Source organism: Garra rufa, chromosome 12 (assembly GCF_049309525.1).
Source record: "Garra rufa chromosome 12, GarRuf1.0, whole genome shotgun sequence".
In the NCBI taxonomy this organism is placed as follows: domain Eukaryota; kingdom Metazoa; phylum Chordata; class Actinopteri; order Cypriniformes; family Cyprinidae; genus Garra; species Garra rufa.
In genome coordinates, this window is record NC_133372.1 from 2,368,700 (window position 1) to 2,391,432 (window position 22,733).

The following is a 22,733-nucleotide window of genomic DNA, read 5'->3' on the forward strand; positions in this document are numbered from 1 at the left end:
AAATATACCTGACAAGATTGTTACAGTGAATGATATTTTAGTGGGTGTCTTCTGTAAATTAAGGAAAAATGTAAGATATTTATTTTTTGTTCAGAAAATAAAAATGCAATTAAAAAAAAAAACTTTTTTTTTTTTTTGGAACAACAACAACAATTTAAAGCAGTATTACACTTACTGTTTTATGCTTAAACAGATTTTAGTTTTTTCGATTTAATTCAGCTAAAAATAAAGGTAGCTCAAAAACATATTGCTTATCATACATTTTTTAAACGAACTCACTTTTTTGCAATAAAGAAACAGAAGTTACATTTTTACATCACATAATTCAAAAAATGAATTTTTTTTTCTAAAGAAAAAGGCAGTATGTGACAAACAAAATGAAGGAATGAAACTAATATTTTTAGTATAATAATAATAATAATAATAATATATAGTAATATTTAAAAAATGCTCAAAAACAGGCTTAACAATCATTTGGCAAAATGAATTTCATATTTCTCTCTTTTTTCATTTTAAGATGAAATATGACCTGGGAATATTCTTGACAGGTTTTGTGAAATGCACACACAATTTGTCTTGCTTTATTTCTTTCTCATCTACACAACGCTTAAACAATGTCCATAATAATGCTATATCAACCAAAATACAGTCTTCTAAATTGCAGTTGTGCTTTTAGAGATGTGGCCGCACCGAATAAAGCAGCATGTGATTATCCAATTATGATAATACTCATATGTAGTGTGTATTTTTCAAACACCCAAGCTGGTCTTATCAGAGAAGAGCAGTGTGACCTAGTTTGGAAGCTCACTGCCGATAGTGTGTGTGTGTGTGTGTGTGTGTGTGTGTGTGTGTGTGTGTGTGTGTGTGTGTGTGTGTGTGTATGGGAAGGTATTGTGTATCTGAGATGCTGTTACTCTGAGAGGTGTGTATGTGTGTGTTATATCTCTGGAGACAGCTTTGGGCTCATCTGTCCTGCAATAAGACACTAACACAGACCTCCCTAAAGAGTCCGGACCCATCTGGAGCGTCTTAGAAGCACACATGACACACAAATTCATTGAGATGTTCAGCTGGGGGTCCCCGCTATCTGCAGGACTCTAACCACAGTCTGTTTTCAAGAGAATAACTGTCAATCAACACGCCACCGGTTGCCATGGCAACAGAAATATGACCCCACCCCCCTGAGTGGCGAGGAGCTTGTGGGTAAAACGAGAAGAGCAGAGATAAAGAGAGGGAGAGGGGGAGAGAGAGAGAGAGCGAGAGACACTCACGATCTGTGGATGCTGCAGTTGTAGAAGGTGAAATCCACACTGGCAAATTTCTGGCCCGTTTCCCTCGATTTCAGGTAGAGCTTCACCACATGAGTGTCTTCTTCAGAGGGGCAAATAATAAAAAAAAGAGGTTAGTACATATCTAAACACTCATGTGTAAGGAGTATTTCCACTTAACCGTGGTTAAAATCACTGAACCCTTGAGTGGCTTGTTGCTTTTATAACACCAGTGGAGTGCTTTAATGTGCTTGAGCATTAATACAGTATTGTTTAGGCACAATGTTATGTTTATCAAATCAAGTACGGCTGCATCCTAATTTACATCTTTCTACCTTAATAATGCTTTCAAGACAGAATGCCAGACAGTATTAGAAATACAGCATCATACATTTGTGTTTTGAAACCACAAATCTCTTTGATGCACATCAAGTGTGTTTGCATGCAATCAAGCTTAAAGATTAAAATACCTTAAAATACACTGTTTTCGATTCATGCTTTAAAAGTTTTTTTTTTCAGCCCAATTTTTGACCGCTAAAATTTCAATGCAGTATTAGCTGTACATTAGTGTTAATTTAGTATCATTGAAACACTATTATAGTTATAAAAATATATATTAAAAAAATTACATATACATTTTTTTTTAAATTAGTCTTTAACTAAAATGAAAATTAAAAATATAAAATTAAAAATATAAAATTAAAAAACTAATAAGTAATTTTGTTTGGTGCTTTTGTATTTAATAGTTTTATAGTATTATAATTATTTTTGACAACTAAAACTGAATGCAATATTAGCTAAATACTTTTAGAGTTATATGGGTATATAAAAAATGATATATATATAATATATTTTTATTATATAATATATATAAATATATTCGTGAGTAATTTAAAATATTTTTTATTTTAATTTTAGCTAAAGTTTTAGTAATTTTGTTTTGTGTGTTACTACTATAACAGTATTATAATTATTTTTGACAACTAAAATTGAATGCAATATAAGCTGTACACCAGTGTTATTTCAGTATCATTGAAATACTATTATAGTTATAAAAATATAAAGCTAAATAAAATTAAATAAAAACTAATTAAAATGTATAGATATTTTTATTAGTGTTTTTTTAATATTTTTATATTTTTCATAGTCTTATACCTTAACACCTTCAGAGACTTTGAAATATAATGATTTTGACTCCTCTTCATGTTTTTTTAATTCTTCAGATTTTTCTCTTTTCACAAAATGTCCTTTTCTATGCATATTCTTAAAATAAAAAGCATGAAACATCAATGGCAAACAGCTTTGACGCAACATTTCAATTACACAGAAACTAGATCAAACTAAATTTTTCAACCAAACATGGCAAAAGCCACTCAGTTTCAGTATTTTTCCTTAATGCAACCGGATCTAAACAAGAGCTGCTTCTCAATCCCCAATCCTATGTGGGACACAATAATCCCCTTAAACCACACAGAACAGATATGATGTGAATTGTAATGAAGCCTATGATCTGAAAACATAAACACTGACTGAATCTCTGTTATATAATAACCATCACATATTGATGTTACTCATGATCTTCAAGAATCTGAGATCTAGTAGTGTGTTTACTGACTCTGTTGGCGTGTGATGGGGATGAGTTCTTTGGCTGTAGGCGAGAGACAGTAGATCCGCGATCCCTGGATTGTTCCTTCGGTCTCGGTGTAATCCTCGAAGGAACAGTCCACCCCTGCGGAAAGATCCGGGACGTTGCGGGCCTGGAGGACCAGCTGGCAGATCAATGCAGAAAACAGACAAAGTGAAAAAGCTTGGCCCACGTCCCCATAATTCATCTGCTGCGACACTGAAGGAGGCTTGTTTTTAAAATACACTCTACACGACATCTGCTGCTCCATATTGCTGCGTGTCTGCTAGCGCTCCATATATTCTACCGCTCCTCAACATCTATGGAGAAGGGACAGATATATGTCCTATCTACTCAGATTAACACACCTGGACTTCGGCCATGGTGACGGAGATGTTGTTGGGCTGGACCGTCAGCTCCACGCACTGATCCACTCTGGAGGCGAACCTCTGCGGCTCGTCTGCTCTCTCACAGCGATCGCGGCGAGAACAGCTGAGGACAAAGAGAAAATAAACTTACATTTCCACAAAAGTTCCACTTTTGGCTGGTTCAGGACATGGTTCAGGGTATCGTGCTACAGCGAGACTCCGTCTCATTACATATATTCATTTACTGGACACCTCACTTATTCACAATCACAAAAGTACATTATTTTCATGTGCTTCAAAGTCTTGCCGGTTAAATAACATTATTGTGTTATTTGTTATTTGTTTTTATACGCTCTGACAGGCACAAAAAATTTAACGTGAAACGACGATTAAAAAAAACTAAAACCAGGCGACAACTTGTTGGGAAATCAAAGCACCAAGAAGCATAACGGACTGATAAACTGGTGAGGGTGATAGTGGATAAACTTTTCCCTAAAATGGTGGTTTTGTCCTTCGCAAGGTTACTTTATACTTTTATACTTTATGTTTTAGAGCCTGTACTTTTTACTTTAACTTGAGTAAAAATTTGAGTCAATACTTCAACTTTTACTAGAGTCCTTTTAAACACAGGTATCTATACTTTTACTTAAGTAAAGAATGTGTGTACTTTTGACACCTCTGCTCTTCAGCAATAAAAAAATGAAAACAAATGTTAGATTTTCTTGAGTAAATTTTGCTCATTAGAATGGATGAATTGGATCATCGAAGGTCAGCAGAAAAGACATTGGTTAATAAAATGGGATTAAATACATAAAGGATATTTGAATTTCAGTTTTTATTCATTTTGAGAAATAATTTATTCGTTTTTTTATTGAGTGATTACAATTACTGCTTACAATTTCTCTTATCATTAATCAATAAATGGGGGAAAAAATATCCAGCGTTACTTATTTGAAAAAGTAACTCCGATATTTTCTTGTCTATTAAAAAGTAATGCGTTACATTACTAGTTACTTGGAAAAAGTAATGTTATTACATAATTTGTGTTACTTGTAATGCCCCAACACTGTACATATAAACACAGTTGGTTTTGTCTGAAGTGAAAGTAAACAGTTGAGAGAAAAATGGATGTGCGCCTGTAGACATTAGATGTGCTCTTAAAGCGACAAAACTAAACATGCTGCCGATTGTCATTAAAGGGACAGTTCACCAAAAATATCAATCAAATATTATGGAAGTAACTGGAGACAAGCAACGGTTTGGTTACTCACGTTCTTCAAAGGTTTTATGTGCAACATGTTTTATGTTTATGCCTAAACATCTGCCATTCTTTTTATTTTATATTTTGTTAAGGTAACAGAGAAGTTAGTTTGGCTGTACTGCTCAGACAACTTGCAAAATAGTACAACCAACATGAAAAAGAATCATGATAAAATCATGAATCGTGACATTTTTGTCATATCGCCCACCCCTAGTCAACTCTGAAAGGAAGTCAGTGTAAAGTGAAGGACTGTGCTCTAGTCTAGGACTTCACATTGTCATTAAAGCTGCTTATGGGCTAAACATTCATTTTCTCCACAGGGATTTCAGAAACATTCTTCAGTGAAGAGTTTCAAGGCACGAACCAAACCGACCAGCTCCCGGATGAATTATAAATAAAAATGGAATTTTAAGCAAAAAAGCATATGAACCTGAGATGTTGTGTACTTACATTTTTAACATACCGATTATAAAGTATAAATGTATTATACTATAGTAAAAAAAAAAAAAAAAAAAAAATTCAGCTTTGCATCACAGAAATAAATTATATTTTGAAGTATATTAAAATAAAAAACGTTATTTTAAATTGTAATAATATTTCATAATATTAGCTTTTTTGGTATTTTTGATCAAATAAATGGAACTTTGATGAGATCAGTTAAGATACTTTTTTTTTTTTAAACATTAAAAATCTTACTGATCCAAAACTTTTGCATGGCAGTGTATGTTAACAGTCTTGAACTATACTTAGTATAAAATAAATGCATTTTAATACTACAAAATAGTACATTTCTACTTTATCAAGTAAAAACGTATATATATGAGTAATAAAGAAATCTTTGTTAATGTAACTGTTCAATGTTAGCTTTTGTCAGCTCAGGTTCATTATTAAAATCAAAAGTTGTGTCTGTAATATTATTTAATGTATTATCATAGAATTATGATATAAAGTAAAAGTATGCAAAATATTATAATTTTTTTCCCAAAAATCAGGGTTTGTGCATGTTTTTTTAGCTCAAATATAAAACTTTTTAAAGACCTCTTTAAGACCTGCACAAATGAAATTAATACCATATGAGCTATAATATCTATATTAACATTAAACTGTAAAACGACTGTAAAAAGCATGATTTACAGTTCAGAAACAAGTTGTCACAAAAACAAAAAGATGATTGGTGGAACTCTTCAAGATTTTTTTCACAAGGAAACGATGTTGAAATCACATCAACTTCTTCAGACTCATATAGTCATCACTTTGCGACCTCAGTGTTTGGACTTACATTTTAGGTTATTGTTAAAAATAATTCTCTCTCCATGGAGAATATGAATGAGCTTTTTACATCTGGAAGCTGACTTTTGCGCTCCTCTGGCATTTAATGTGGACGTAACATGGGAGAACTATTTAAACCGCATGCAAAGCTGCTTCTTTGTGGGTGAAACTGTGGTAAACTTATGCCACAGGACTATTTGCTGCTAATGTTTGCCAGAAGGTTTAACGGAACATAATATTTTTACACAGGACAGCTTGAGCCGAGACGCCGATGCTTGTGTTTGCGTTCTCTCTGGAACGTAAGCCGAGCGTTCAGACATGAACAGACAGACTTCACAGATCCCTGAAGGGCAAATGCAGACATCTAAAGATAAAGCTGACATCTCAATCTTAAGGGACTACAACTGAAAGTGACGGTTATTGTGGCAGAGAGGATGATGGGAGTCTTTTCTGGCTTTTAATTATTTTTTAACCACAGCTCAGTTCTCTCTGAGTCTCGGCTGAAATGCTGCTAATGTTCCTCCCGTGAGTAAATCAGAGGAGCCTCAATGACCCGTTTTTGTGAATCATAATGAATATTTCTACAATGGCTTTATTCTGCAGCCTGAGGAAGAGTTTGATGAGCTGATGAACTGCCAAAACACAGTAGATGGTGGTAAACCACACGCAAACACACAGACGCTCAGAAAACAAGTCTAGGATGACAAATGTAACCCTTTTTTTTCTTTTTACAATGGAAGAGTTTACTGAACTTTTAGAGAAGAAAAACGTATGATTATTATTATTTATTTTTTTGAGCATCACATTTGATCAATTAGAATTTTATGGCTCATATAGTTTGATATAAAGAGAATATGGTGGGAACAATAACTTTGTTTTAAATTTCATTTAGTCTCAAGCAAAAAAATATGCAATTTTTTGCAAATGCTGATCTTTCCATACACACAAAATAAAGATGAAATTCTGATGCTTGTGATGAGATCTTTATAACAGTATAGTAGATGCTTTTATAAAATGATAAAAATATCAGTCATACCTTAATATCTTCAATAAAACATGACCCTGGTCCACAAAACCAGTCTTAAGTAGCAATAGCCAAGAATACATCGCATAGGTCAAAATGATCATTTTTTCTTTTATGCCAATGATCATTAGGTTATTAAATAAAGATCATGTTCCATGAAGATATTTTGTAAATTTCCTATGGTAAATGTATCAAAACTTAATTTGTGATTAGTAACTGCATTGTTAAGAAATTCATTTGGACTACTTTAAAGGCGATTTTCTCAGCATTTTGATTTTTTTGCACCCTCAGATTCCAGATTTTCAAATGGTTGTATCTCTGCCAAATTTTATTCTATTCTAGCAAACCATACATCAATGGAAAGCGTATTGTGATCCAGGGTCACATATGTCTTAATAAGCTTACATTTAAATGATCAAAACACATAATGAAATGCAATCCAATGATGATTGAGAGAGGAATAAATAAATGTTCCCCAAAAGCCTGAAGATTCACATTTGATAGTGATTTTTCCAAAAAATAATGTAAACTGTACTTAAGTAAATCGAAGCTGCTTCAGTCTTCAAATATTACTAACAATATCAAAGTTATTCTTGCGTTTACTTTATAATAGATTTGACAGCAAGAAGACACATGATGCATGAGTTGAAGATGGATCCTTATACAATTATTCTAAAATAACCTTTACTCGTAAAAAAAAAAGCATAAACTATCAATCAGATGACAAAAAGCTTGGAGTACATTGTGTGCGACCGGTTTAACAGTAAAGTTTGGTCATTTTAAGGCCTTCGAAATTTGTAAAAATGTGACCCTAGTCTACAAAACCAGTGAAAATGGTTAATTTTTGAAAATTGAGATTTATCCATAATCTGAAAACTAAATAAGATTTACATTGAAGGATATGACAATTTTTGATTTTCTTGAAAATCTGGAATGTGAGGGTGCAAAACAAAAAAAGCACACTTTATAGAGTTATATTCAACTTATTCACATCTGTCAAATTACATCCAAAGTTCAGACTGGTTAAAGGAAATGTGTTTATTTAGATATCTGTGCATGTGTTGTTGTGTGTGTGTTTGCTTACATGTTGTGAAGGACACACCAGCCGCAGTGAGGGTCTCTGGAGCTCAGACATTCAGAGCAGCTGCTGTACTGAGAGCAGCGCTCCACCGGCACACGCGTCACCTGCACAAACACACAGTCAGTCAGAGAAACACTGCGGTCATCCAGCACATCTACGGGCAAATCGAGAGACGCTTCAGGCCAAAGACGAGTGCTGGAGTGTGAAACACGTTTGCTGCTGTCTGCATGTGTGTGTGTGTGTGTGTGTGTGTGTGTGTGTGCATATGGAAAGCACAGAATCAGCTTATCGCAAGCTGCGCCATCTGACAGTTACCACGGAGATCAGTGTTTGATTGACAGGAGCCCTGAAGCCCTCCTGCTGAAAACAGAATCCCATCAGTGTGTGTGTGGAGGAAGAGGAAGCAGAGGAGAGAGACGGGAGGAAGGAAGGACACAAGAAAGAACAGAAAGACAGTAAGAAAGTTAAACAGTGAAGGGAAAGTATGAAACTATGAAAATACAACGATTAGCAAAATCATTTGAAGGAAAACTGCTAAAACTGCCCGGCCCTGCAGACTTTCTTTATTCAAAACATGCTTCACAACTCATTGTTCAAGCTCTTCCAGCCAATTCTATCAGACCTTTACAATTAATCCAGAAAGCAGCTGCAAGATTAATTTTTAATAAACTGAAAAGAACGCACGTCAAATCTCTCTTCATCTGTTTGCACTGGCTACCAATATCTGCTCGCATCAAATTGAAGGCATTAATGTTTGCCTACAAAACCACCACTGGCTCTGCACCCCTTTACCTCAATTCATTACTCCAGACTCATGTGTCCTCTAGAAGCTTACGTTCTGCTAGTGAACGGCACAGTATTGTGGCATCCCAAAAACACATCTCTTCCATTTTTATTTGACCCTCTAACTCTAGCGCCCTCTATTCTGAGTCTATTCTTAAAAAAAGAAATTTGCCCTTTTAGACGTATACTCTATTCATTTACATTAACTTAATTTACCTAACCACTTTTTTTCTTTTTATTTATTTTACTATTTAATAAAAACCTTGATTAGGCTAAATGAGACTTGTCATAGCAGTTGCATGTTTTGCTTTTTTGTTGATTTTGATTGCTTCCATTGTCCTCTTTAGGATAAAAGTGTCTGCTAAATGTCTAAATGTAAATGTAAATTAAAACAAGAAATTTGGAGAAAGAGTTGTGAAAAAGTGTACAAAAAAGTACCAAAATGTGTGAATAAAAATGAAGTATGAAATAACACAACAAAAGGACAGAACGAATGGAGGAAACATGAAGAATATGTTTTATAGAATTTTATAGAAAAGAATACAAAAAGAAAGAAAGAAATAACTAAAATGTAAGAAAAAATAATAACTGTTTCAGATGACAAAAACGGAGTGAAAAATGGAGTGAAATAATAGAAAATGAATTAAGAAAATTATGAAAAGGTATAAAGGAGTCATTTCAGGTCAACTCAAATTGAGGTCCCTGGCTGAAATGTTAGATTTTGCATATATTTTGTTCTGAAGAATGATAGACATGTATAGTGATGAAAGCCACAATATTAAATGTCATGGATGAATATTTACTGAGTAATTCTCCATTTTGTAGAGGGGGGTCAAAATGGCAATTTTCACCTGAGATTCAGACCCAAATTACAGGGGGTTAAAATTACTTTAGAAAGATGGCAGGATCATTATTTTATTTTTACACAGAGATTGGTAGGTCTGTTGGTAAAATCAGTTGACTTCAGCAATCTTGGTTGCATTATGTGCCAATGGTGACCATTCCAAAATGAGTAAAGCACTTGTCCATGTTTTTTCTCTAAAGTTTGCATGTCTGTAACTCAAGAAGTATTGAAGATATCTTAACGCCCTTGTAGGTATGGTTTGGTTCCAGAGATATTAGCAGATATAATACATATGAAATACATTTCTAGTTTCAACAAATTTGTTCTTCACACATTCCTCTTTATAAGAAATGCAGTATCATTTTTGCTGACCTGAAAATGTGTCCAATTTAACAATTTGCCCCTGGAGCCATATTGAAATTCTAATATCTCTGAAACTGAACCACATAGGGCCTTCAAAATGAAGTTACCAAAAGAAAAGTTTATTAAGACCCAATATCAAAAAGGGCATTAAAATATCTTTAATACTTCGAGTTACAGGCATGCAAACATTGAAGAAAAAAACTTGAAAAGTGCTGTTTCCCCATTTTTGAATGGTCACCATTGGCACATAATGCAACAAAGATTGCTAACATCAACAGATTTTACTAACAGAGCTTCCAATCTCTGTGTAAAAATAACATTAAGACGATGGCATCTTTCTGAGGTCATTTTTAACCCCCTGTAATTTTGGTCTGAATTTTAATTGCCATTTTGACCCCCCTCTGCAAAATCGTTGATTACTCAGTAAATACTTCTCCATGACATTTAATATTCTGGGTTTCATCTCCATACATGTCTATCTTTCTTCAGAAAAAATATTAGCAAAATCAAAATTCTAAGCCATGGAAGTTTTTTTAAATTTGGTTGATTTGACACGGAATGACACTAAACATAAGCATAAAAAAATGTGTACAATTTAACAATTTGCCCCTGGAGCCATATTAAAATTCCAATATCTCTGAAACTGAACCACATAGGGCCTTCAAAATTAAGTTACCAAAAGGAAAGTTTATTAAGAACCAATATCTAAAAGGGCATTAAGATATCTTTAATACATCTTGAGTTACAGGTATGCAAACTTTGGAGAAAAAACCTTTGAAAATGCTGTTTCCCCATCTTTGAATGGTCACTATTGGCACATAATCCACCAAGATTGCTAAAGTCAACTGATTTCACTAACAGAGTTTCCAATCTCTGTGCAAAAATAACATTAAGATGATGGCATCTTTCTAAAGTCATTTTTTACCCCTGTAATTTAGGTCTAAATCTCAAGTTAAAATTGCCATTTTGACCCCCCTCTACAAAATCGTGGATTACTCAGTAAATACTTATCCATGACATTTAATATTCTGGGTTTCATCTCCATACATGTCTATCTTTCTTCAGAAAAAATATTAGCAAAATCAAAATTCTAAGCCATGGAAGTTTTTGAAATTTGGTTGATTTGACACGGAATGACACTAAACGTAAGCATAAAAAATGTGTACAATTTAACAATTTGCCCCTGGAGCCATATTAAAATTCCAATATCTCTGAAACTGAACCACATAGGGCCTTCAAAATTAAGTTACCAAAAGGAAAGTTTATTAAGACCCAATATCTAAAAGGGCATTAAGATATCTTTAATATATCTTGAGTTACAGGTATGCAAACTTTGGAGAAAAAAACTTTGAAAATGCCATTTCCCCATGTTTGAATGGCCACCATTGATTTTACTAACAGAACTTCCAATCTCCAATCTGTAAAAGTAACATTAAGATGATCGCATCTTTCTAAAGTCATTTTTAACCCCTGTAATTTAGGTCTAAATCTCAAGTTAAAATTGCCATTTTGACCCCAGTCTACAAAATCGTGGATTACTCAGTAAATACTCATCCATGACATTTAATATTCTGGGTTTCATCTCTATACATGTCTATCGTTCTCGAGAAAAAATATTAGCAAAATCAAAAAAATTTAAATTTAAGCCAGGGAAGTTTTTGAAAATTGGTTGCTTTGACAAGCATAAAAGCATGTAGTACACACTAAAGTATGAAAGAAAAACAACCGCCACAGACAAAGTTCATCAGTTCATGTGTGTGGTATGATAATAACTGTATCACGTTACATCTGAAGGCAAATATAAATGCAGAATGCATGATGGGAAATACCAGCCTATAAATCCACCCTAACAACAACGCACACACAGAGTCAGTCAGGTGTGAGGGGTTGTCCACTGAGGACTATCAGTTTACAGAGTGAGAAACAGTGATGGAGGGATGAAGACGAGCAGAGAGGAAGAACAGATGGTGAGATGGTGAGGATGATGGGGTCAGGTGTGTGCGTGTGTTTAGGGCATATGAGCTGCTCTGTGAAACAAGTTGACCATATGCAGCCTTTCAGTACGTGTGTGAGAGAGATAAAATATCCAGCGTAAAAGAACAAAGAAAGCGAACATGCAATAAGGCAATGTGGTTTGACGCAAGTTCAATATTAATTTGTCATTTTAATATATGGTGAAACTCATCATGTAACACACACACGCTCATGAGCAGCCGCCAGCGCCGTTCATCTGATATTCAGCGTGTTAAACTGCAGCCTGCAGCCAAAACAGACGCAAATGAATTCAAGATAAATGACACACACACAAACACACAACAACACCTGATGATAGTGTGTCAAAATACACACACACACTGAGAGATGAGGAAAAACACAGCGCCTCAGGCTTTAAATGTCAATCAAATTTGTGGCATGATGATGATGCGCGTGTGTAACATGAATAAAACACACAAACACACACACAGGTGATCTCTATATCAATCTTTATATCTCAAACAAAAACTCAGTTATCAGGTGATGTGGGAAATGATTGTGTTGGAGTGTTTTTACAAACTTTTACAGTCAAATGAGATTAATCATAAAACATACAAAATATAATACATATTTTAGAAATGCACACAAATAAATAAATGCTCACACTACCGTTTCAAAAGTTTTCTTTTTATTCATTCTTTGTGAGTTTTAAATACTTTAAAAAACTAAATAGAAAGTCTGAAACTCTTTGCCTCTGAATCTCAAAATATTAATTATTTTAATGCATTTTTATTTGATGCATTCATGTCCTTTTTCTATGCTCCTTTATTTTTATTTTTTTTCTTGTTATATTGTGGCAAGTATAATATTTATTTATTTAAATTTTTGTATTATTTATAGTGGATGTGCCTTATGTTGTCAGATGTTCCCTGTCTTATGTACATTTTTACAATAAAAAAGTTCATCAAGCATGCATGAAGTTGATCAAACGTGACACAAAAACATTTTTAATATTGCAAAAGTTTCTATTTCTGTTTTTTTTTTTTTTTTTACTTTCTATTAATCTGTGAATCCTGAAAAATCAGATCTATGATGTTTTTCACAAAAATATCGGGCATGGCATCACAACTGTTTTTAACATTGACAATAATCAGAAATGTTTCTTGAGCAGCAAATCATCATATTAGAATGATTTCTGAAGGATCATGTGACACTGAGGACTAGAGTAATGATGCTGAAAATGTAGCTTTGATCAAAGAAATAAATTACATTTTAAAAGATATTCACATAGAAAACAGCTATTTTAAATTCTAATAATATTTCACATTTTTTAAGTTTTTCCCTGTAATTTTGAACAGAAATGACTTTAAATAAAAAACATTTAAAAAATCTTACCAACCCCAAATTTTTGAACAGTATTTAAAGAAATTCACTATTCAATAGTCAATATTTTAATATTGTATTATCGCTTTTGATTCGACTACAAATCAAAATGCTTTATGCAAGTAGTTTGTTCCGTCAAAGGAATTTAAGTGCATCTCAAATACTTGTAGGTGTCATTGTATAAAATTTGAATGATTTGTTTGTTTTTGTAAATCCTGCATCTTGACTGGTTTAATTGGTCCATTTAAACTAACATTGATCCAGTGTGAAAGATAAATACGTCCATCTGGCCCATGTACATACTAGAAGAACGTGTGCTCTGTGAACAACCGCTAATGCAGAAATGAGAGGAAACTTTCTCCCTCTCTTCCATTACTCTCAGTGTGTTGTAGTAAAACATCCCAACCAATCAAGAGGCTTTTAATACAGACTCTACACACACAGACGATCAATACTGAAGCACACACACAGAGCTGAAGTTCTTAATTGCAGTAAGACTGGATGATTCACTTGCTGCTGATATGAAGGATTATGGGATTAACTTTGCTCCAGATGATCAATGATTTGATTAGACAGAACAAAAAGGTTAAGACTTTAAAACACATGAGCTTAAACACACGCACTCCATGTGATAACCTCCATCACGGCTCCTCTTTATTAAACCACAATTCTTTCATTCAAGACGAATCATCCATTCTACATTTTTAATCTTTTATTTCATTCTTTTCATACTGCACCTTTAAGACTTTTCTAAACGGATCTGATTCGCTAACCTGCACACACCTGCATATTTCTCACTGCTGTTATAAATGAATCATAAATGTAAATGTGGGCGGTCTTATGTTAATGAGCTGTGATGTCACCACCATTGTGACCAATTGTTTTTGAGTTTTATCTCTGTTCGAGTGTCATCCAGATGTGTCTATCATCCGGTTTCATCTGGAAAGCGTCCTAAAGCGCGTTGGTTCGCCTGAGGCCGAGCGCAGCGGCCGGGCGAGAGGAGACAGGCTATCAAACACTTTTTAATTAAGTGCTGGAGAACAAGGGGCCAATGCTAAATTACTCTGTCAGGGCTTTAAATGGAGCTTGCGCTTTTGCCGAGCAGTTTCTCAGACTCTCGGCTGGTCGTTTTCATTATCCTGTAAGAATAAAACTGACAGAACGCAAAGAACGACTTCTTGTATTTTGCAGGCACTTGCATTCTTACGGGAGACACCATTATGTTTGCCACTGCTGTCTCAAACACGCACACGAAATGTCAAAATCATTTAAAAAAAAGTCATTTAAAGCAGTGTGATATTTCTGCTTTACTAGCTTCGTCAAACAGAAGTGCAGAAATTAGTTTTGTAAACACTCAAACACGCCCTCCATTTCTCATTGGTCAGTTAAACCCATAGCCCCGCCCTAAACTCACATGATTGGTTGAGTCAGAAGTCGGCCTGTGAAAATGCATGCGTGTCAGATTTATAATCATTTCACAAAACTGGAGATGATATAAACCCGCGATTCAGATTTTTTTCTTGCAATTTTGGCTTTTTCTCAGAATTGTAAGATATGAACTTGCAAATGCAAGTTATAAAGTCCAATTTTAAGGTGGAGGGAAACTATATCTCAATTCTGACCTAATTACTCGCAATTGTGTGATATAAAGTTGCAATTCTGAGAAAAAGTCACAATTACAAGATATAAACTTGCAACTCTGAGAACACAAATTCAGAATTGTGAGTTTATATCTTGCCTGTATAACTTGCAATTGTGAAAAAAGTCTTGTGACTTAATTTTTCAGATTTGCGAGTTTGTATCTCACAATTCTGTCAGGGCTTTAAATGGAGCTTGCGCTTTTGCCGAGCAGCTTCTCAGACTCTCGGCTGGTCGTTTTCATTATCCTGTGAAGAATAGTGAAGGAACGGGAAAAATAGAAACTGAAAGAACGCAGAGAGACATGGAATAAAGAACGACTTCTTGTATTTTGCAGGCACTTGCATTCTTACGGGAGACACCATTATGTTTGCCACTGCTGTCTCAAATTTTTTAAAATGAAATGTCAAAATCATTTTAAAAAATGTCCTTTAAAGCAGCAGTGTGATATTTCTGCTTTACTAGCTTCGTCAAACAGAAGAGCAGGAACCAGTTTTATAAACACTCAAACACTCCCTCCATTTCTCATTGGTCAGTTAAACCCATAGCCCCGCCCTAAACTCACATGATTGGTTGAGTCAGAAGTGGGCCTGTGCAAATGCAAGTGTGTGGCTCAGTCAGATTTATAATCATTTCACAAAACTGGAGACAAACAGAAAATTAGGAGCATAGCGACACATGATTATGTATGACATCAAAGCAGACTAACGTCAAACTAACGTCATATGCTATCATGAGCTTGTGCTAATTATTATTGATTATGTGTCCAGCAGTGATGTTTCATCTGGATTCAGGAGTAAATGTTCAACAGCAGATCGATGGCGTCTCATGTGACGTATAGAGCAGATACACACACAGCTGCATTACTGAGGTGTTTGTGTGTTGTGTGTGAGAATCAATACATTAATGCATCAATAATCAGATCGGATGTCTCTGTAATGTACATCATCTCATTGATCTCTCACTGTATGTCCTACATGTGTGCGAGAGACTAACATAACTTCACACACCATAACACACAAACATGCATGACGCAGAAAACATCTGAAGTATTCAAAACTCTCTCACGTGTCTCATATTATAAATACCTTATGATCCGATAAACGTCATGATGCATCATGATTTAAAACACTGCAATGCATGATTATATCATAATTACATAGAGACTGAAACTACAACAAACTAGATTGAGTAAACCTGTTGTAATATATGATAGTAGTTACATTCTCTCTGCACAATGGAAACTCCCCAAAGCTTCAACATGTGTTTTGGAAAGAATGTACACTTTTTAGTCAAACTGACTCCTACTCAACTCACTAAAACTCAAGACCATAACACTTACAGTCAAACCAAACATTATTCAGACAAGATATCATTTTTTTATTTGTTTAGTAGTGGGTGCATTAATAAAATAAACCAAAAACCCAAAAATTCTTCATACAGAGACCAAAAATTTAATTTGACACTTTAACCTGACCGTTCTGTTACATACCGATCAAAGTTATCTGACATTATCAAGATGAATTTGTTCTGGAAGCCTGTTTCCACCACTGAATAAAAAAAAGGTTTTTGTGACTTTTTATTTCACAATTCTGACTTTTTCCTCAGAATTGTAAGACATAAACTCGTACTTGCAAGTTATAAAGTCCAAATTTGAGGAGGGGAAGACTGATATGAAGAAAAGTCACACAAAGACTGAGGAAAAAAAAGTCACAATTGCACGATAGAAACTCGCCAACTGTGAGAAAAAAAAGCTTATATCTCACAATTCTGACTTTTTTCTCAGAATTGCACGTTTATTTCTCACAATTATGAGAAAAAAAGTCAGATTCGCAACTTTTTATCTCACGGTTCTGACTTTTTCTCAGAATTAAGTGATATAAACTCAAAATTGCGGGAAATAAAGTCAGAACTGCATGATATAAACTTAAAATTGAGAGTTATAAAGTCAAAATTCTGACTTTTTTCTTGCAATTCTGACTTTTTTTCTCAGAATTGCGACTTAATTTCTCAAAATTGCAAGTTTATTTCTCACAATTATGACTTTATAACTTACAATTGCAAGTTTATATCAATTCTGAGAAAGTCAGAATTGCGACTTTTTATCTTACAATTCTGACTTATTTTCTCAGACCTGCGTGATATAAAACCACAACTATGAGCATGATATAAAATCATTTATTGAGAGTTATAAAGCCAAAATTCTTAAAGTCAAACTTAACTTAACTCGCAATTACATGCATAAAGTCGCAATTCTGAGAGAAAATTTTTCACAATTCTGACTTTTTTTCTCGTAATGGCAACTTTATTTCTCAGAATTGAGTTTGTCACAATTATGACTTTATAAGTTTATCACGCAATTCTTAGAAATGTGTGAGTTTATATCTCGCACTTCTAACTTTATAGCTCACAATCGGAAGTTTATATCAAAATTCTGAGAAAAAGAGTCAGAATTGTGAGTTTATATCTAACAATTCTGACTTTTTTTTCTCATAATGGCAACTTTATTTCTCAGAATTGAGTTTATTTCTCCCAATTATGACTTTATAACTCGCAACTGCGAGTTTATCACACAATTCTGAGAAAATTGTGAGTTTACATCTCGCACTTCTAACTTTATAGCTCACAATTGGAAGTTTATATCAAAATTCTGAGAAAAAGAGTCAGAATTGTGAGTTTATATCTAACAATTCTGACTTTATTTCTCAGAATTGAGTTTATTTCTCACAATTATAACTTTATAACTCACAACCGCAAGAAAAAAGTCAACTGAGATAAGTCACAATTACCTTTTTTACTTTTTATTCAGTGGTGGAAACAGGCTTCTATTGTCCTTATTTGTAAGTCGCCTTGGATAAAAGCATCTGCTAAATAATGTTAAATGTAAATTTTGATTCTAAAGTCTTACCATAGTTGACTATATTGCATGCTGCATTATTGTAATACTATATAACATATTGCAAAACTGCATTGAAAATCATCCTATCCAAATCATTTTGAATTAAATTGAGCATTGTGGAGCGTGTGAAGTCAGTGTGCTCACCTGTTTGTCGGTGAGAGTGTAGATGAACTGAAGGTCGGGGCTGAACAGCATGTCCCGCAGCACCGGACTGCCCTCGCTCACCGGGACGCTCTCGTACACTAGCGCCGGTCTGGACGGACTCACCGAATTAATCAGAATCTGTCAAAACAAAAGCCACAGCAAGACCATTTACATCTCATTAATATCCCATAACACCAAGCCAAACGCTTTCATCATGCGAAAACACAAACATCATTACAGTAATGACATCAGAGCGTCAGGACGACAACAGCGCGCGCTATAATCATCTCCGTCTGCGTCTCTCAGGAGAGAATCGGCGAGCGGATGAGAGCGCTTCCATCCCTACAGCGCCGGGATCAAATCCCTCATTCGGCATCAATCTCTCCATACCAATACAAGAGGATTAGATACATTAGCCTCTAATTGAATCATACAATAAAGACAGACGCAACTGTTACATTCACACAGGCTTACTGCATCAGTCACAGACTACTACACACTTCAACTAAAGGTCATCTGAAATCTCTCCATGAAATGGCATAAAGTATTTCCATTATTAATCATTATGATTTATTCAAACGGCAAACTTTGTGCTAACGAATCAATTAGCACTCCTGACTTTTACAAGCTGAGACGAGAAAGGAAAAACAAGAACTTTAGACCACAACTTTAGTTGAAGGAATATTTAAGTTCATTTCAAATAAATGCTGTTCTTTTTAACTTACGAAAAATAAAATGCATCACGGTTTCAACTAAAATATTGGGCAGCGCAACTGTTTTCAACACTGATAACAATTAGAAACATTTCTTGAGCATCAAATCAGCATATTAGAATGATTTCTGAAGGAAAGACTAAAGTAATGATTATTTTACAATTTAAATTATATTTGAACAGATACTCACATAGACTTTGGAAACCCATTTCCGCCACTGAATAAAAAATGTAAAAAAGGTTATTGCGACCTATCTCACAATTCTGCCTCTTTTTCTTTTTCTTTTTACTTTTTCTCAGAATTGCATGATACAAACTCGCAATTTCTACTTTTTTTTCTCTGAATTGCAAGACACAAACTCGCAATTCTGCCTTTCTCTCTAAATTGCATGATACAAACTCGCAATTTTTACTTTTTTCTCTCTGAATTGCAAGATACAAACTCACAATTTTTACTTTTTCTCCCAATTGCATGATACAAACTTGCAATTTTTACTTTTTTCTCTCTGAATTGCAAGACACAAACTCGCAATTCTGCCTTTCTCTCTAAATTGCATGATACAAACTCGCAATTTTTACTTTTTTCTCTCTGAATTGCAAGATACAAACTCACAATTTTTACTTTTTCTCCCAATTGCATGATACAAACTTGCAATTTTTACTTTTTTCTCTCTGAATTGCATGATACAATCTCACAATTTTTACTTTTTTTTCTCTAAATTGCATGATACAAATTAGCAATTTTTACTTTTTCTCCCAATTGCATGATACAAACTCGCAATTTTTACTTTTTTTTTCTCTGAATTGCATGATACAAACTCGCAATTTTGACTTTTTTTCTCACAACTGCATGATACAAACTCGCAATTTTGACTATTTTTCTCCCAACTGCATGATACAAACTCACAATTTTTACTTTTTCTCCCAATTGCATGATACAAACTTGCAATTTTTACTTTTTTCTCTCTGAATTGCATGATACAATCTCACAATTTTTACTTTTTTTTCTCTGAATTGCAAGATACAAACTCACAATTTTTACTTTTTCTCCCAATTGCATGATACAAACTTGCAATTTTTACTTTTTTTCTCTGAATTGCATGATACAAACTCGCAATTTTTACTTTTTTTCTCTTAATTGCAAGATACAAACTCGCAATTCCGCCTTTCTCTCTAAATTGCATGATACAAATTAGCAATTTTTACTTTTTCTCCCAATTGCATGATACAAACTCGCAATTTTTACTTTTTTTTTCTCTGAATTGCATGATACAAACTCGCAATTTTGACTTTTTTTCTCACAACTGCATGATACAAACTCGCAATTTTGACTTTTTTTCTCCCAACTGCATGATACAAACTCACAATTTTGTATTTTTTTCTCTAAATTGCATGATACAAACTCGCACAGTTTATATTGCACAGTTTTGAGAAAAAAAGTCAGAATTGCGAGATACAATGTTGCAATTGCGAGAAAAAAAGAATTGTGAGACAAACTTGTATCTCGCGAGTTTATATCTCACAATTCTGACTTTATAACTTGCAATTGCGCATTTATATCTCAGTTATAAAGTCTGTGAGTTTATATGATGCAATTGAGAAAAAAAGTCAGAATTGAGATAAAAAGTCGCAATTACTTTTTAATTTTTTATTCAGTGGCAGAAACAGCTTCCATAGAAAACAGCTGCTTGAAATTATAATAATATTTTACAATTGTACTATTTGTCCTGTATTTTTAATCAAATAAATGCAGCCTTGGTGAACAGAAAAGACTTCACTTAAAAAAACAGGTTAAAAAATCTTTCCAACCCCAAATTTTGAAACAGTATATACTAAAGCACATAGCTTTCTGTGAAAAACAGGGCAAATTGAAGTCGTTATTCACTACAAACGTCTCCATTTGTGATCCACATTAGAAACACAGCCACACAGGTTTGCATCAACACACAAGTGAACGACGACAGACTTTTCATTGAGATACAGTGAGCATATATAAGCGTATGAATGTAATGAGACCCGGGGGAAGTATTTATTACTTATGTAAATACGATCTGGCGAGGGTAAGGGTGCTGTTCTTGCATGTTGAACACATCCATCACTTCTATTGCTCTCAATAAACATGCACCATTAACTGAGCAACATCTCTGACGGTGACGCGGTAATCGCTCTCCTGCGAACGCCAGCTTCTGCGCTTCAGCTAACAGGATATGAGGATAGAGTATCTGTAATGCACTGAGCCTGTTAATATACCAACATTTCATCTCAAACCACATAAAATCACTTACACACACACTGAGCATACGTGAATGAGCAATACACACATCAAATTGAGTTTTATCGCCATTACAGAGCCAATGCGAGGAAGATATTAAAATAATCCGCCTGGGATCATGCTGCAACACACTAGTGCTATTTTAGTATCAGAGATGATGTTGTTTTTATTAATATTCTGAACCAGTTTTTATTTTTATATTTTCTGCTTTCATTTTGAGTTTAGCAAAGGTTTTAGTATTTTTTCTTGTTTTTTGTCTATATAGTTTTTTTAATGAGTATATTTCCGTTTTCATTTTAATTTTATTTAAAAAAAAAAATTACATTTTGTTTTGAATTAGTTTTTATTTTTATGTTACATTTTTTTTCATAGAAGTTTTTTTTTGTGAGTTTGTATCATGCAATTCTGAGAAAAAGTTAAAATTGCGAGTTTGTATCATGCAATTCTGAGAAGAAAAAATGGATTGTGAGTTTGTATCTTGCAATTTTGAGAAAAAAAGTAAAAATTGCAAGTTTGTTTCATGCAATTCTAAAAAAAGTCAAAATTGTGAGATTGTATCATGCAATTCTGAGAAAAAGGGCAGAACTGCAAGTTGGTATCATGCAATTCTATTTCAGTTGTAATTTTTATCTTATTACATGTTGAATGTTACATGTTTAGTACAAGTTAAACTGATAAATGCTAACTTGAGAACTATCTCTAATAAAATGAGTTAATCAAGATTTCAAATAAATTTTTTTCATGGTTTTAAATTCCACAGTAAATACAATGCAATCCAACACATTCAAAATGAATGAATTGGTTACCAATTTAAGATTTCTTTAAATCTAAAAAATGGCATCAAGCCCTGTTAGAAAAGTTTCTGAAATGTCTGTTTTCATCTGAAAGATCTTTGTGAGTTTATACGACTGCAATACGTCCCAAAAACTAGATAAGGCATTTATGATTTCAACAACATGTGAATCTGCTATGTGACATGTTTCATGTGTTTATATGCATAAAGGGAATCTGATGGTTTCCAGATGGCGCTCACTTTCACAGACGTGACACTGACGTATCTGTGCTTACCAGGACTATAGGAAGTCAAATAAACACAAGACAGGACGAGAAACACACCAGTATCTGCTCTAGATGAGCAGTCACGAGAACATCACAGGGTTACTATCATAAAACCACAAAAAATATATAGAATTTTTACTCTTGAAAAAATTAATTAATTAAAATGACTATTTACCATTTAAAATGACTAAAACCAAATAAACTAAAATGAAATTAAAGAAATATATTGAGCTTTTAAGAACATTATAAACCAAAAAAAAAAAAACAGGGCAGAAAATGTAAAATAAAAAAAATTGACAAACCCAACAAAAATACCAAAACTAACTTAAATGAAAACAGAAAAAAAATACAATTCAAATTGTTAACAGTATATTAAATCATACTAAAATAATGCTTTTAGATGCAGAGGTCAGTGTTATTCCAGCTGGTGTCTTGGTTTAGACTGCAGGTTAAAGTGACCCTGACGACCACACAGGTTACAGATTTAAGGGTTCAAACCAAGAGAAGCTACTCAATTTGATGCTTTTCTTCCAGATGTGGCTCTTTTGTGTCAGTCTGAACAGGGTGAGGTCAACATAAGTAAATACTGCATGCAACATCTACTTCAGACAAACGCACCTCTGAATGTCACTTAAAACAGTGAACTGAAGGTCAGACAGTCTGTTCTTCCAGAACTCACCCGGTTGTCATCCAAGATGTTCATGTCTTTCCTTCTTCAGTCGTAAAGGAATTATGTTTTTTTAAAAGAAAACATTTCAGCAGTTATT

The 22,733-nt window shown here is 33.9% G+C and overlaps 1 protein-coding gene across 1 annotated transcript in view; it reads right to left on the bottom strand.

Moving 5' to 3' along the window:
• Nucleotides 1–1,267: 1,267 nt before the first annotated feature.
• Nucleotides 1,268–22,733, bottom strand: part of LOC141346793 (plexin-A1-like) — a 60,850-nt gene continuing 39,384 nt past the window's right edge. Inside the window, exons 3-7 of the mRNA XM_073851751.1 lie at nucleotides 17,924–18,061; nucleotides 7,899–7,999; nucleotides 3,261–3,384; nucleotides 2,884–3,037; nucleotides 1,268–1,371 (exon numbers count right to left, since the gene is read on the bottom strand). Of these exons, the coding sequence (XP_073707852.1) occupies nucleotides 1,268–1,371; nucleotides 2,884–3,037; nucleotides 3,261–3,384; nucleotides 7,899–7,999; nucleotides 17,924–18,061 (621 nt within the window). The remainder of the gene's footprint in view (nucleotides 1,372–2,883; nucleotides 3,038–3,260; nucleotides 3,385–7,898; nucleotides 8,000–17,923; nucleotides 18,062–22,733) is intronic.